The 17,563-nt window shown below is 40.3% G+C and overlaps 1 protein-coding gene across 4 annotated transcripts in view; it reads left to right on the top strand.

Moving 5' to 3' along the window:
- Nucleotides 1-17,563, top strand: part of ARHGEF10L (Rho guanine nucleotide exchange factor 10 like) — a 245,485-nt gene that overhangs the window by 95,385 nt on the left and 132,537 nt on the right. For 2 of the 4 annotated variants that reach the window (XM_074306088.1, XM_074306087.1), the window contains exons 7-8: nt 3,671-3,843; nt 10,018-10,134. In XM_074306088.1, the coding sequence (XP_074162189.1) occupies nt 3,671-3,843; nt 10,018-10,134 (290 nt within the window). The remainder of the gene's footprint in view (nt 1-3,670; nt 3,844-10,017; nt 10,135-17,563) is intronic. The other 2 variants (XM_074306091.1, XM_074306089.1) reach the window with 1 other exon arrangement.

The following is a 17,563-nucleotide window of genomic DNA, read 5'->3' as shown; positions in this document are numbered from 1 at the left end:
TAAGGCAGGCAAAGGGCAGCACAGACATATCATTTGAATCTCACAATGAATCCTTAGGTAATATCCCCAATACAATTAGCTAACACACACACACACACACACACACACACACACACACGTCATAGAATGACATTCTCCTCTTTGAGCCATAGTACACGGTGCTTGACAGATGGTGGGCGCTTACTAAATGCTTCTTCCCTTCACTTCTCCTTGCAAAATGAGCATAAAACACTGCTTTTCTCACAGTTTTTTTTTTTTTTTTAAATGAGCCTGCTAATAAATTAACAAATATTTTAAAAGTGTTTAATATGTGCCTTCACTGGGCAGCCAGAAGACAAAAGTTAGGCCCTGACCTCAAGCAACTTACATTCTAACAGAGAAACTTCACACACACAATGTATATACATATGTATGTCTGGTTTCCAGTATCTTTTCTCTGCAGCGTATCCTTTCTTTATTTGTCTCTTATATTTTCAAATGCTAGAAAAGGAAATGGAACCAAAAATGGCTCTGGGTGTGAGCGCTTGCTCACTACTATTAGTGTTCCATCAAATCATCAGACCCCAAATCTGCATTTCTTTTAGAGGAATTCTTTTTTTCCCCTGTAAATTGGAGCTGGTCAGTCAGTGAGCATTTATTAAGAACCCTGTTATCTGCAGATCAGTCAGTGAGCATTTATTAGGAGCCTACTATCTGCTGATCACCAGGGATACAAAGAAAGGTAAAAGATGATCTATGCCTCTGAGGACCTTACAGTCCAAAGGAGGAGGCACCATGCAAACCACTAAGTAGAGGAAGGTATAATCAGGATAAATTAGAGGGGAGGTTGGGAAAGACTACCCGGAGAAGGTAGAATTTTATCTGGAACTTGAAAGACAGATGGTGAAAAGAACATTTGGTGGCCAGGAGCCTGTGTTCTAGTCCTGGCTTTGGCCTGAGTTGTCCTTGGGATATTACACAAATCACTTCCCCTATACATCTGTTAAATCTTGATCCTCAAGTTTAACAGTCTGTGTTCTAATAGCCTTTCCGGCTCTGCTAGTAACTTACCACAAGACCGTGGGAAAATCCCTTGGTCCCTTTGGACCTCAGTTTCCTTATCTGTAAAATGATTCTATCGGACTACATGTTTGCTAAGGGCCCTAACTTAAAAAAAACCCAAACTTTAGGACTTTATAATTCCCTCGTTGGTAAGGGAGGGGAGAGGAGGAGTGAGAAGGGGGAGTCTCCTTTATCGTCATGGATGTTTGTGGATATTTATCCTCTTTAATATTCCCTCTCTCTGCTTGCTCCCACCCTAATGGAGTCTCCCAACAAAAAGAGCTGGCAAGAGAAGCTGTGGGTCTCAGGCTGCATCCATGCCCTGGGAAAAGAGAAGGGCTTTGAGGATGCTGGGGTAGGAGCTCCCTCTAGTGGGGACATCCATGTGGTCAAGTGTGTGTTCAAATGCTTCCCTAAAAAATTTGTGATTATGATGATGGGGATGATAGTTAATAATGACAATAATAACAACAAGAATTTAGGTAGCACCCACTGTGTGCCAAAGCACCATGCTAAGTGCTTTACAAATATTACCGCATTGGAAATAAATAGATGCATGTGTTTGGGGGAAGGGATTGGTTTTAGGCTCAGTAAATGATTAGATGTTCTCTTTGCTGTTGTTCATTCACGTCTGAATCTTCGTGACTTTTGGCATCTTCTTGGCAGAGATATGGGAGTGGTTTGCCATTTCCTTCTCCAGCCCATTTTACAGATTAGGAAACTGAGGCAAACAGGGTAAAGTGACTTGTCCAGGGTCACCCAATTAGTAAGTTTCTGGGGCCAGATTTGAACTTAGGAAGATGTTTTCCTGATTCCAAGCCAATTGTTCAATCCAATAGCCAGCTACCCAGATTATCTGGGCTAATTTTATAACCCAGCAATGTATAACCTAATCCTTGCTATTTATATAATTCTGTATGTTCATTTCCTCTCTCTGAACTTCCTTACTCCATTAAAAAAAACCAAGGCAATTGGGGTTAAGTGACTTGTGCAGGGTCACATAGGAAGCGTTAACTGTCTGAGGCTGGATTTGAACTCAGGTTCTCCCCACTCCATTGGGAGATAGATTGACAGCCCTTCCAGGTAGAATGGCAGAATCAGTTTGGTTTTTATTGGAGTTGGAGGGATGGGGGGTGTGTCCTGTTTAGTTTATTCCTACGTAAAGCAGGGATGTCCTTTCATAATGATAATAACTAATGTTCGTAAAGTGAGACAGATCATTGGACAGATAAAGCACTTACTATAGGCCAGGCAAATACTATTAAACAGTCTTAATTCTGATGAAGAAGAGGAGGCTTAGGGAGACTCATAGGTTTCAAAGCTGGGATTTGCATCCCAGCCTTAGGGGATCTGAGCCTGAGAAGCAGGAGGAATCTTTGAGGTCATTTAGTCTCACCCCTTCATTTCTTTTTCTTTTTTATTTATTATTATCATTAATTTTTATAATTATAACATTTTTGTGACAGTACATATGCATAGGTAATTTTTTACAACATTATCCCTTGCACTCCCTTCTGTTCCGAATTTTCCCCCTCCTTCCCTCCACTCTCTCCCCTAGACGGCAGGCATTCCCATACATATTAAATATCTTATAGTATATCCTAGGTACAATATATATGTGCAGAACCGAATTTCGTTGTTGTTGTTGTTGCAAAGGGAGAATTGTATTCAGATCACCCCTTCATTTCACAGTTGGGTAAACTGAGGCTCAGGGAGATCAAATAGGAAAGTAACAGAAGGGAGTTCTGAACTTGGATGCTCTGACTCTAAATCCATTGCTCTTTCTACTGAATCCTGCTGGCTCTTTTGACTCACATTTAGAGTCCTTTCTACTATGTTGAGTGCAGAAGAATCATTTCTTTTGTTTTTGTATGTCCCAGAGGGCTCTGGTTGGGAGTGCTGGGCTTGGTCTACTCAAGTTGGAGGTGCTGTAGCCTAGGGAAAGGAAGCTGATGCCCTGGGCTTGAGCCTCTACCCACTAGACATTTTCTTTTTCTTATAATAGCTTTTTATTTTTAAAATACATGCAAAGATAGTTTTTAACATTAACTCTTGCAAAATCTCTTATTTCAAATTTTCTCCTTCCCTTTCCTCCACCCCTGGATAGTAAACAATCCAATATATATTAAACATATGCAATTCTTATATATATATTTCCTAACCACTTGTCTTAACCTAAAAAAGTCTCTTCATCTCTGTTCCTCTGTCTTCATTTCAAAAATGAGAGGGGGGAGGTTAGATGTAGTAGAAAGCGAATTGACTCCAAAATTTGGGCTCAAATCCTACTCAGATGTTATCTTTGTTACTTTAGTTAAATCACAGTTTATTTTGTCATCAGTTTCCCCATCTGTAAAGTGAAGGGAATTATATTACACTAGATAATCTTTGTGAGTCCCTCTTCCTCTAGAATCTTTCACTTTTCCCAAGGTTTTCTCACCTTACTGACAGACCTTTTTCTGCTGACCTTCCAAGTCATCTTTGCTTTTTTCTGGGCTGAGAGGTCTTAGAGCCTTTTGGTTTTAATGAATAATCTGTGTATCCAAAAAATTGTGGTGTTTCCCTTCAAGATTTCCAAACCCTCAGGCTCCCAGCCCTGCTCAGCCCTTGTTCATCCTCTGTTGGTCTTCAGGGTCAGAGAGGAGCCTAATTTATGAGAATGTCCACCGAGAAGGAGGCCCGAGGGAGTCAGAAGACCTAGGCTGGAGCTCCAGTGAGTTCGAGAGCTACAGTGAAGACTCTGGGGAAGAAGAGGTCAAACCAGAAGTGGAGCCCACCAAACACCGCGTGTCTTTCCAGCCCAAGGTAGGACAAGTGGCCTGGAAGGTGCCGGGGTTAGTTGGGGACCAGACAAAGGAGGAGCTGTAACTTTTTTTCTAGTAAAATTATGTATGTTTATATATACTTATTTATTTATTTATTTTTGATAAGGCAAATTGGGGTTAAGTGACTTGCCCAGGGTCACACAGCCAGGAAGTGTTAAGTGTCTGAGACCAGATTTGAATTTAAGTCCTCCTGATGTCAGGACTGTGCTCTACCCATTGAACCAACTAATTGCTCCTAATTTATTTATTTTTAATGCACATTGCTTTATGAATCATATTGGGAGAGAAAAATCAGAACAAAAGGGAAAAACCAAAAAAAAAACCAGAAATAGGAAGTGAACGTAGCATGTGTTGATTTACATTTAGTCCCCTTATTTCTTTTTCTGCATGTGGATGGCATTTTCTGTCCAAAGTCTATTGGGATTGCTTTGAATGACTGAACCATTGAGAAGAACCAAGTCTTTCACAGTTGACCATCGCACATTCTTGCTGTTATTGTGTATGGTGTATTTCTGGTTCTGCTTGTTTCTCTCAGCATCAGTTCATGTAAAATTTTCCAGCCTTTCTATAGTCCTTGTTCATCATTTTTGTAGAACAATAGTATTCCATTACCTTCATGTACCACAGCTTGTTCATCCCCTCTCCAGTTGATGGACAACGACTCATTTTCCAAATTTTTGAGGAGCTGGAAATTGCATGAATAAATAAATGAATGAAGGAAGGAAAAAGCTTTTAAGTGTATCAAAGACTCATGATAAGCTAAGCACAAACAGAGAAACGAGGATGATCTAGGCCTTGAAGCAATTTAATATTCAAATAGAGAGAAAGTTCTCACTGGAATCAGGGCAAAGAACTTGCTGGTGAGATCATTGGGAAGTAGATTGACAGCCCTTTCTGTTATACTTGGGTAGAATGGCAGAATTAGTTTGCTTTTGGCTGGAGTGGAAGAAGTTGGGAGCGTGCTCAAGGCCCCCAGGCTCCTAGTCTGGTTGGAAAATAGAGAGTGAAGGGAAGCATGGGGGAGTGCCAGCCTCAACCTTCTTTAGCTTAGCCCTATTGGGCAGCTGGGTGGAGCAGTGGGGAGAGCACTGTGGCTAGAGTTAGGAAAACCTGAATTCAAATCTGACACTCACTAGCTGTGTGATCCTGGGCAAGTCACTTACCCCAGTTTACCTCAGTTTCCTCATCTGTAAAATGAGTTGGAGAAGGAAATGGCCAACTACTCCAGTATCTCTGCCAGTAATACTCCAGATGGGGTCAAGAAGAGTCAGATTTGATTGAAAAATGGCCTCAGAGATGGATCTTAGAGGTGGAAGGAACATCAGAGACTGAATAATCAGAGAAAATTTTAGTGATCAGGGAATTCAACTCCTTCAGTTTACCTAAAGGGTTACCTAAGGCCCCACAGGAAGTAAGCAAGGAAGGTCAGATTTGAACCCAGGACCTCTGATGCCAGACTCAGTGTTCTTTCTGTTGCATCTACCGCCTCCTCTCTAGGGGAAGGTTCCTCTTAGATCAGTAGTAGTCTCCCAGTAGACTTCTCTGCTTTAGTGAATAAGTTAATTATTAAGAACCTACTTTATTTTGGGAGTTCAGCCCTTCCTTAGACTACTGACCTGTGAGACCCAGCGCAAATCACTTAACTGTTTATACTCCCGGCAGCTCTCTAGGACTATAAATTGGAGAGAAGGCACCATTTTGCTCTTTTGGAGGGAGTCTATCTGGGTGTTCTTTTTAATCATTGAAGCCAGAGGTCCCATCCTTGTCTTTCCCATAAGGAGAATGACTGTTTAGTCATTGGAACCCAGCTTGGAGCTCATGGGACCTCAGAAGACATTTTAGCCCAACCCACTGCCAATCAAGAACCTGCTATAACATCTCCAGTAAGGGGTCCTAACTTTCTTGAAGATTTCTATTGATGATTCATCATCACCCAAATGAAAAGTAATAATTATGGACTCGCCTCCCTGTAAGTCAGATAGAGATTTACCTTTCTCCAGGACCACCCTCGCCCACTTTCCTCAGAGTTTCTCTTGTCTAAAAGACTTGGAAGTCATTCTGTCCAGTCTCCTCATTTATGGATGAAGTAAAAAATAAAACCAAGGGAGGTTCAGGGACTTGTCCAAAATAATGCAGTAAATGGTCCAAAGGAGATTTGAAACCAGTTCCTCTCCCTCTTGAATTTCATCCCCTTTCCAATGTTCCATTCTGCTCTGCCATTGCTCTTGTCCTGTCTTCTGAGCAAAATGACTAATTCCTTGTCCAATGGCAGCCTTTACGTCCTTGGAAATAATAATGCCCACCAGCCCTAATAGTCTTCCATTCTCTCGGTCAAAGACCTTCTTTCAAAGAAGGACTGGAGGCCTTTTCAGTATTGTCTCTAAGCTTCTCAATATTCTACTTGCTCACCTCTGGACACAATCTAGCTTACCTTTTTGGCTTTCTTAATTTTAACTCCGAGAACTGAATCTGGGCCTCCAAATACGTTCTGAAGATACTGAATTGTTCCAGAGAAGCAATAATACATACTTGCCAAGCATTTTATAAAATAGTCGATCTCAAGTGAGCCTCACAACAGTCTTAGGAGATGGGTCCTGTAAGTATTATTATCTCCATTTTAGGTACTTAGATCTAGGCTAGCCAACATGTCCTGTCCACCTGAATAAATATGGAATAACTTATGACAAGTGCCTCATGTTTGTTTTTTTTAATTTTTTAAATTAGTAAGGAATATTAATTCCATATACTCCATATATACATATTATATATGTATATATTTGTGTATATATATATATACACATACATATACAATGATAGACAACTACATATAAAACTTTTGTTATATATCATATTATTATATTACACACATTTTGCATAATACATCGTGTTTATATATGCATACATATATGCTTGAATGAGCGAACAACAACTTCTTGACTACAAATTCACAACAATGCAAGATTCTCAGAGTGTCTCAAGCAGAAATGATGATGAGGTTGAAAGCTGAGACTCCACAGACATCTAGCTTGACCCCATCATTAAGTGGAGGAAAATCTGAGACTCGGAGGTTGCCAAGGACTTCTTTGCCTGAGTCCCTATAATTCAGTTCAATTTAATTAACATTAAATTAATGTATGTTCTATGTGCCAGGTGTTGCACTAAACAGGCAAAAGACAATTTCTGCTTCCCAAGGAGCTTACAATCTAATGGAGGAGGAACAATATGCAGACTTTTAAAAGCAAGTTCTATATGGGATAAATAGGACATAATGAAAAGAGGGAAAGTACTGAAATTAAGAGGGGTTGGGGAAGGCTTCCTGTAGGAAGTAGGATTTTAGCTGGGGCTTAAGGAAGTTAGTACCAGAATTTCAATATGTGCCAAAAACAAACAAGGTTTAATATCTTGCTGGAATTGGAGAGGAGAAACAACATTAGTGGGATAAGATGATGTCCAAGTTCAAGTCCAAGAAGACTTTAAGAGGAAGTGAATTTTGATTCTGACTTGATAAGCTTGGACATAGGTGGGCAAGGAGGAGTTTGGTTGAAATTGAAGTTGGAGGAGAGGGGTGCTCAGAGGCTGGTGGACAACACAACTGTTCTGGAGGGGAGCTGTCCATTTCTTTAGGGAGGGCAGGGTCCTGTTGGGCCTTCTGTGTGGAATGAATGGCTTCTCTTGATCCCAGGTCCTTCCCTCTTCCTCTAGTTGTCACTACTCCATTCCCTTTGCTTCCTTCATGAAGGATGAATCCCTATCCTCACTGATGAATTGGCAAGAAGATACTGGACTTGGAATATATTTTGGGGGTCTCTTGGTCATTGCAGTCTTTTAGCTGTAGGCCTGAGGGCTGGGTTTCTCTACCACCCCAATAGCCAAATGCCCAAGGTCTTGTATTCACTCACTTGGCATTGGGGGGTGTCTGGGGAGGGTTTGGAATCCCTCAGTTAGCAAACTAAAAGTCCTTCACCATGTCCAGAGATCATTGCAAGTCCGACACCCTCCCTGCACCCTTTGCCTTTATTTCTCTGGTCTGGGGATGTCTCACTGGAAAAACGGCCTCCCAGGGATGGTTTGCAGAGGGGGGCTTTGCCATTTGGTGCTTGAATATCCCTTACTGCATGAAACGAGCTTGCCCAGTGGAGCTGCTGCATGGCCTGACCCCTGCGTTCTGCTTGGCCGTCTGTTCTGTGTCCTGCCTTACAGAAAGATGTCACCTGGAAGATTAGCCCGACTCCCCCTCCCTACTTCGTCCATTCTCTGTAGGCAAGTCACTTAGATTTCCTCAGGCTGTAAAGTCTGTGTGTAGGGGAGGGGACCCCTTCCAGCTCTCTCTCTCTCTGATTCTTATTAAAAAAGAGAGAGAGAGACAAGCAGATGGCACAGTCGACAGAGCATTGACATCACACACATGCATAAATGGAAACATGAAAACACATGTAACTTATATATATACATGTGCAAATGTATGTATATACAGCTCCCTCTACTAAATACATATGTGCATGGAAACACCCACATTCTCTGTTTATACACACATGTGCATATATGTGATACATACACATATATATTTAAACACACATTTTCACATATGTGTGTCTATACAGAGAACAGGCTATATATAAACTATATGAGTGTACAAATATTTATATGTGCACAATATATATATGGAAACATGTACACATATATTGTTTCTATATGTATGTTTACGTATGTCTATATACATGTATATTCATTCCTTTTATGAAAAACATGCAGAGAGAAAATTATTGTGCTCTCTTTTGTCTGTAAAGAGGGACATTGTAACTTATTCATCATTTGAGATCTTTTTTCTGATACAAAGGACAAAACATCCTTGGCCCTTCCCTTTATAGCTATAGTATTTTGTGAAACTCACTGACGTTAGGGATGGGGATCATCAAACTGGCCAATGGGTGTGGACAAAAATTGTGACATGGGTCCCATTAGAATTCTGATATTAGTCATTGGAACTCAAGTAATAAAGCAGCTGGCAAAGCCCATAGAACAGAGAGTATTAGAGCTGAGAGGTCCTTAGAACCAAAAATGTCAGAGCTGGCAGTGAGGGGCTTTAGAATATGTAAGAGTTGGGAGCATCTTAGAACACTGGATGTCAGAGCTGGGAGGATCCTTAGAACACAGAATGTCAGAGTTGGGAGAGAACTTTGAACAAAGGATGCCAGAGCTGGGAGGAGGGAGGAAACTTAGAACACAGAATATAAGAACTAGAAGGAACCTCAGGATCACATCTCATTTCTCATTATGACATCTCAGAATAGTGATGAAAAATCTAGGGAGGTAGAAGAGACTTTATTTTGTTTCATAACTGTCCTCTAGAAACACAGAAATAAGATTAAATGTCAACATTTTTATTTGGAGATTGCATGATTTCTGGGAATTTTGATGATACTTTCCATCATATGAGATGAGTGAGGAAAATTTTACTTTCTCACTTTATTCATTCATTCCCTCACACATTCATTCATTTATCTGTCTTCCCACCTACCCATCCATTCATATATTCATTCACTAGTCACTGGTTCCATTCATAGTTTCATCTACTCATCATTCATTTGTTAAAATATCTACTTATTAATTTGTCCTTCATCTTCCATCTAGCCTATGTCATTCATCATCAGACTCTTTCATTCACTCTTCATTTATTCATTCCTTCGTGGATTCATCCACTGCATTTATTCCTTTGCTCATTTCATCCACTCAGCGAATATTTACAGAGCATAAGACCTACTGTGTGCAAAGCTTCCCCTGGCATGATCATGGAGGAAGTCGATCTCTTCCTGGTCATCGTGAGGGATATGAATTCAGCTCGATTCCCAAAGCCCTGGGGTCCCACAGCTGCTGTCTGTCTATCCACAGGTGCATTGCCCCAGGCCTCCTTGAGGAAGGGGCTCTGGCTGTCTGCCAACCCCTGACCCCAGCACCCTGGTCCCTCCAGTGTCTCCTGGCCTTTTGTCTGCTGCTTTACCTGAGTTTCTTTTCTCTTCCCTCTTGTTTGTGTTTTTGTGTCCTTCCTCTCCCGCCTGCTCCTTCCACCTGCTTTTCTTCTGCCCGCTGCCCGCCCGCCTGCCCGCGTGCCCGCCCGCCTGCCCGTGTGCCCGCCCGACTGCTTTGGGGGCTCCAGCTTTCTCCAGATCTGTCTAGGCTAAAGGAGAGATACGCCAGGACTAAGAGGGACATCTTGGCTTTAAGAGTTGGGGGGAGAGACATGCAGGACCTGAAGCAGAGATACGATTGTAAGGTATTGTCCCCACCCATCCTTAGTTCCCCCGGGTATTAGCTGGCATTTATAGTGCTCTTAGTGGGTGTAAGTGTTCTCCTGTTTCTTTTGCATAGCAACCCCTGGGGGGCAACTGATGATGCTTCCCATCTTATGAGATGAGTGAGGAAAATTTTACTTTCTCATTTTATTGATATAATTGATATAATCCCTATTTTACAGATGAGGGAACTGAGGCAAGCAGAGCTGAAGTGATTTGTGCAGAGTCACACAGCTGAGGCTGCATTTAAACTCGGGTCTTCCTGACTGTTGGTCCAGGGCACTGTCTTCTGTACCATCTCATGCATTTCTCCTTTGAATCCGTATCCCTGCCCTCTGGAAATGTTCCTCGGTTGTTTCGGGGTTTTGCAGGGGGGGGACCAGGGCCAGGCCTAGAGGTAGGCCGAATAGGGTAATCCACTGGGCTGGGCTGTGATGGATGCTTCATCATCTTTTTGTTAATCTGTGTGTATGTGCATGTGGGATGTGTCTATAGAGTTGGACACAGATACATGTGTGTATATACACACAAGTACATATAGGGACACAGATATAGACACGCATGCATATATAAAGTGCATGTATATTTATATGTACCCATGTATAATTAGACCTAGAGAAACATATATGTTTATACAGACACACATGTACAAATATGTACACATGCACATTTAAAATGTATGTGTGTATATATGTCTTGTAGAGCTAGACTATACATGTGAATACATACACACATATAAGTGTATATATATATATGTACACATATTCATCTATAAATGCATGTGTACATATGTGCCTGTAGAAATATATGGGTGTATATAGTCATACAGGTAAATGTATAGATATATACAGTCATATGCATATATAAAATGAATGCATATATATATATGTATCTGTCTGTATGTGTGTGTATATGTGTGTGTAAACATAAACATATAAATATAGGTGTATATACACACATATGCATATATAAAATGAATGTCTGTATATATATGTATGTAAATATAAACATAACATATAACTATAGGTATATATACACATGTATGCATATATAAAATAAATGTCTACATATATAAAATAAATATATGTAAAAATAAATATAAACATATAAATATTGGTATATATACACATATATGCATATATAAAATGAATGTCTGTATATATAAACGTATGTATGTACATATAAATATAAACATAAACATAGGTATATTTACATATGCATGTAAATAGAAATATAAACATATAAATATAGGTATATATATACACACATGTGCATATATAAGATGAATGTGTACATATATATGTCTGCAGAGATATACATAAATATGTATGTCTATACACACACACACACACACACATATATATATATATACAAAATATGCACATATATGTATGCACAAAATGTATGTATGGATGGATGATAAAATTTTAGATTCCAAAAAACTCCTCTCCCCATCATCTTTCGAGTTCATTTGGTGAGAAGTGTAACAGAAAAAGCTTTAAGCCTTTAGTGGACAGTAACGCCCTAGGGATACTTTGCTTTGTCCCAGTTCTAGGTAAGTGGGACTTGTGTTGTCTGATGTTGAAGGATGAAGAAGTCTTGGCTTTAGCCTCATCTCAGTTTCCCAGGCTGCAGGATTATAGAATTCTGAACTGAAAGAGATCGTCGGCATCCTATAGGTCAGATTATAGATGAGGAAACTGAGTCTTGTAGGAGATGCTCATTGGATGACTCACCACTTCTGAGATCCCATGGTTTGGGCTATGATCAGAGGACTAAAGACCTTACATATGTGAGAAGTGAAGTCCCCTTGACTTCTCATGGTTGCTGTTGCTTAGAATCATTGTCTACTGAGCTGGCTGAGATCTCAGAGTTCCTCCGATCTCATCTTCTCACAGATGAGTAAACTGAAAGCCACAGGATTTCTCCAAAGCCTCAATGCTTTTATGGAGGAGAGCCAGAGGATCACAGCTCTCATGCTGAAAAGGCATCATCTTGGAGCCCTTGGTCTAACTTGTCCATCCCTTAGAAGGTGGAGAAAGTGAGACTCAGAGAAGTTTCTTGGGTGTAAAGGGCTGAAACTCTTGAGTCAATGCACTGAGGTTGGACAATCGAGCACTTGAGGCTAATTACTGATTGGACAATACTCTATAGGAATATGCTTGGAGAATAGCCCTTCCCACTCTCCTGTACTAGCCCAATCATTTGGTGTATACAGAGAATTGTGGGAGGGACGAGGAGGTACAGGAAGACTAGCCAGGGTCTTCTGCAAGAGAGATGAAGAGGTGAGGTTGCAAAGATCCTATGTGTCCACTCTCTTCACATCTACCTCTAAAGACCAAGAATGAATAAAGACTTTTGCTTATCCTGACTCCGGCTGATTCTAAGATACCCAGGGTGAGTATTTTAATAGACAAACAGGCTAGATTGCAAAAGGCACTACTTAAAGCCACAGAAGAAGGCCAAGATTTAGCTGATTTGAAAATCAATATATATCCTGTGATTCAACAGTTTAACTCTTCAGGTCAAGAAAGTAGAAGATATACTTCTTTTGATCTAGAAATCTTCAAAGACCTGAAAAAGGCTTGCTCTCTTTATGGGGCTACATCAGCTTATGTTAAGATGTTATTACAGAATTTGGCTTATGAAGTCTTAACCCCTAGGGACTGGAAATTTATAGCAAGGACATGCTTAGAACCTGGACAAAACTTGTTGTGACTTTCTGAGTGTAGTGAGCTCTGTAGGATACAAGCCCAACAAAATAGTCATAATGGAGTTAATCCTCCAATTACCTATGACCAACTAACAGGTGTAGGTTCTTATGCAGACATTTCAGTACAGATTAATTACCCCATAGCAACATATGAGCAAATTGCTGCTGGTGCTATCAAAGCATGGGCTTTTCTCCCCGGTAAAAATGACAAGGGTGAGGCCTTCACAAAAATTGCACAAGGGCCAAATGAACCCTTTGCTTTTGTGGCATGTTTACAGACAGCGGTCATATGAACTAATGGTGAAAATGCAGTAACAGATATTATGATAAGGCAACTTGCTAAATAAAATGCTAATGAGGTTTGTAGAAGGATTATACTAGGACTACACAAGGATGCTCCTTAGAAGAGATCATAAGATGCTGTGCCACAGTAAGCACAAATACCTTTTATAGCCAGGCTATGATGCAGACTTCCCAAGATCCTAATGTGGAAAGACAGGGTCCCTTTTGGCAAGGGACTTCCAGAGAGACTTGTCAATGCTTTCAATGTGGTAAAATAGGGCATCTGAAAGCTCAGTGTTGGCATAGAGACAGAGTGAGAAAACAGGATGGGAGAATAAGATCCAATACCCCATGTTTAAAATGCAACAGAGGCTTCCATTGGGCATCAGAATGTAGACTGATTCAGGGAAACGCTATGGGGGCCCAAGGCAAAAAATACTGGGGCATGATGGCAGCCCAGAGACTGCCTAGAAGTTCAGTACCCAGACATGACCAATCAGCCAGGAAGCTATCTGATGGGAGAAAGGAATTACACAACCAATCATCCAGGAAGCAACCTGATGGAAGAAAGGGATTATAATTGGGGAGAATAGAGTTGTATGCAGCTGGGACAACTGAGAGAGCTCCTAGAGAGATGAAATCTGTTCCTCTCCAGCCTATGGATCCTTTGCCTCTAGGCACAGTAGGCTTGACCATTTCACCTCCTGAGAGTACTTACAAAACAGTGTCTATCCATACACTGATAGGGGAAACTAAGGAATGTGTAGATAATATCCCAGTCACTAATACAGGTAGACAATGTATGACTTATCAACCAGGAGAATTAGTAGCATCAGGTTTATTAATACAGACTCCTAATAAACAATCTGGTGACAGTCGCCCACGTTCTGATTCCAAGCAGCAAAATCCAGGAATATACTGGATAGCAGCTGTGACAGCTGACCCACCTATGCTCACCGTCTATATAAATGGCATACCATTAGAAGGATTGGTAGACACTGGTGCAGATTGTACAGTCATTAGAGGTGCCAACTGGCCTAGTCACTGGCCAATGATTAAGGCAGACACCTACATAGCAGCTGAAGTTAGTGCTACCCCTTTGAGATGGATATTTGAAAGTGAAACAGGAGTTTTTACTCCTTTTATAGTTGAAAAAATCCCCATCAATCTGTGGGGAAGAGACATTTTACAACAATTAGGATTAAAAATGAGTACTTTGTTTTTTTTAGGCAGACTGCTGTTAAAGGCCTGTCAGCACTTTCACCTGTTCCTATCCAATGGAAAACTGATACACCAGTGTGGTCCTTAGGTAGCAATAAAATTCAGGCCTTATTAGATATAGTACAGGAGCAACTTGACCAAGGACATTTACAATCTTCTCTAAGTCCTTGGAATTCCCCAGTATTTGTTGCAAGAAAGCAATCTGGAAAATGGAGGATGTTGTCTGATTTAAGAAAGGTAAATGAACAGATGGAAACTATGGGAACTCTTCAAATGGACTTCCATCTCTTACTCAGTTGCCTAGAGAATGGCCTCTGTGGGTTATAGACATTAAGGATTGTTTCTATTCTATCCTTCTAGATAAGGAGGATATGAAAAGATTTGCCTTTTCAGTGCCCAGTATTTACTTAGCTGAGCCTTATAAAAGATATAAATGGACAGTTTTACCACAGGGAATGAAAAGCAGCCCTACTATGTGCCAAATGTATGTTGCTGCTGCTCTTATTCCAGTAAGAAAAGCAGTTCCAAAAGTAATGTTATTACATTACATGGATGATATATTGGGATGTGTGCCTGAGGAACAAATGTTAGAATCATGTCTACAAAAGACCATGGAAACACTAAGGAACTACAAATCACACATAGCTCCAGAAAAAATTCAAAGACATGCTTCTTTTCAATATTTAGGATATGAAGTATATCTTAAGGCACTCATAGTACAAAAGTTTTCTTTAAGAACAAAGAAATTGGACACCTTAAATGATTTCCAAAAATTAATAGGAGATATCCAATGGATGCGTCCAGTGTTAGGCTTGACTACCTATCAATTGCAACCATTATATGACATTTTAAGGGGAGATAGTACTTTAAACTCACCACGCAGCTTACAAAAGAAGCTCAACAGGCTTTGGGAGAAGTTGAACTGGCTTTATCCAATGTGGTTGAAAGAGCCACTCAAAAACCCTTGGAAATACAGTTTTTGCTACACAAGAGGCACCCACAGCAGTCCTTCATCAAGGAGACAGTGTGATAGAGTAGGTGAACCTCCCAGAACAATCAGAACAAAGCCTTACTCCTTACCCAGGGCTTGTGGCTAGAGTTTTATTAAAGGCCATTAAGTGAACAGTACAATTATCAGATAAAGACCTGACAACATATATACCTTTTATACCAATGCACAAATTAATGTATGCTGTGAAACCATCCCAGAGTGGCAAATTTTATTAGCCATGGCTCCAAATTTACACATGGGTCTCCATTAAAGATAACCAAACTATTACATAATTGGTGATGAATTTTGAAGAAAAGGTTTCTAAAGTTCTTCTTAAAGGACCAACTATCTTTACAGATGCATCCAAACATAATATTTGTGCTGTATACTTTTGTGACTTAACTATAAAGAAAGTAGTCAGAACTCCTTTTCAGTCCACTCAGCAAAATGAATTGTATGCAATCATTCTAGCTCTTACTTATTGTCCAGGAGATATAAATATAACATCTTATTTGGTCTATTCAGTAGGTGTGGTACAAAAAATTGCCACAGCCCAAATAAAATTTATAGCCTCTAATATATATCAGCTCTTTAAGGAACTTCAAGAGCAAATGAGAAAGCATCCAGGTAAGATTTATGTCTTGCATGTCCACTCTCATAGTGGACTTCTGGGTCCTATTTTTGATGGCAATTCAAAAGTGAATAGTCTTCTAACCATGTTGGCCAATACTCCTTTATTTCAGAAAGCCCAAGAATCTCATTTTAAATATCATCAGGCTGCTTGAGCTTTACATTTACAATTTGGAATAACAAGAGAAGAAGCTAGAAGCTTCCTGTACAGCTTGCCTTCCTTTCCATGCTCCTATACTCCCTCCAGGGAAGAACCCTTGTGGTTTGAGACTTAATGAAATTTGGCAAATGGATGTGACCCATTATAAATCTTTTGGTCGTCTGTCTTTTATCCATATTGTGGTAGATACCTTTTCAGGATTCACTTTTGCAATAGTAGCAGCAAAAGAGACATCCTGAGTACTAGGTCACTGACTTCCTCATACAAGTATTTGCAATATGGGTGTGCCACAAGCAATAAAAACAGACAATGGACCTGCATATACATCTAAACATTTTACATACTTTTGTGCACAGTATAAGATTTTACACACCACTGGCATACCTTTTAATCCTCAAAGTCAGGCAATAGTAGAGAGGAGAAACAGAGACATTAAGATGCTCCTCCAAAAACAAAAGAAAGGGGGAGCCACAGGTAACCCTAGAGAACTTCTAAATCTAGCTCTTTATACTATTAACTTCTTGATTTTTGACAAAGATGCACTGGTTCCGGCAGACAGGTTTTATAACCCACTGTGGAAGGGCAGTATCCAGTGCGAGCAGCTCCACTGTCTTTAGATAATCGCCAGGGGATGTGGAGAGACCTAGAAAGTGGTGAATGGAAGGGACCAGATAGGTTAACTGCTTGGGGGAGAGGGTTTGCTTGTATCTCCACAGATGGAGAAGGAATCAGATGGGGGCTAATGAGCCATATTCGCCTTGTCCATTGGAGAGACACGGAACAGACCCTTGAAATGAAGAAGACCCAAGAAACATTGGGTAGTTCTGTTGTTCACTGTGCCCACCACTGAAAGAGCCTGGCAGTTATGATGTTTGACTCATGTACATCAAAAATTGTTGGACTTCAAAATCTGCAGGAATCATTGGATTCTCTGAGACATGATAAGATTGTTGTTGGACTTCAAAACCCTCAGTAATCATTGGATTCTCTAAGGCATGATAAAATTGTTATAGGACTTAAAAACCCTCAGGACTCATTGGATTTTCTGAGAAATGATAAGGCTGTTGCAGGACTTCAAAATCTGCAGGAATCATTGGATTCCCTAACATATAAAAAGATTGTTGCAGCACTTCAAAAACTTGCAGGGATCACTGGATTCCCTGACACGTGAAGCAATGGAAAATAGATTGGTTTTGGACTATCTCTTGGCTGTTGAAGAAGGTGTATGTGTGACTGATGTTTACATACCCTCCTTGTAGGACTTCTGGAAATCTTTTATAAGACCGTGTTGATTTATATTGTTTGCTATATCACTACTTGCATCTCCAATTCATGTTTGTTACACCACATTGAGCCTACCCTGGCTGTGGGGAGAGTTATCATTAATAGCCTGTACTTTATTGCTCTGTCCTT

This window comes from Sminthopsis crassicaudata, chromosome 3, assembly GCF_048593235.1.
Source record: "Sminthopsis crassicaudata isolate SCR6 chromosome 3, ASM4859323v1, whole genome shotgun sequence".
Taxonomy (NCBI): domain Eukaryota; kingdom Metazoa; phylum Chordata; class Mammalia; order Dasyuromorphia; family Dasyuridae; genus Sminthopsis; species Sminthopsis crassicaudata.
Note: the sequence above shows the minus strand (reverse complement) of the source record. Positions and strands in the feature narration are given on the sequence as shown.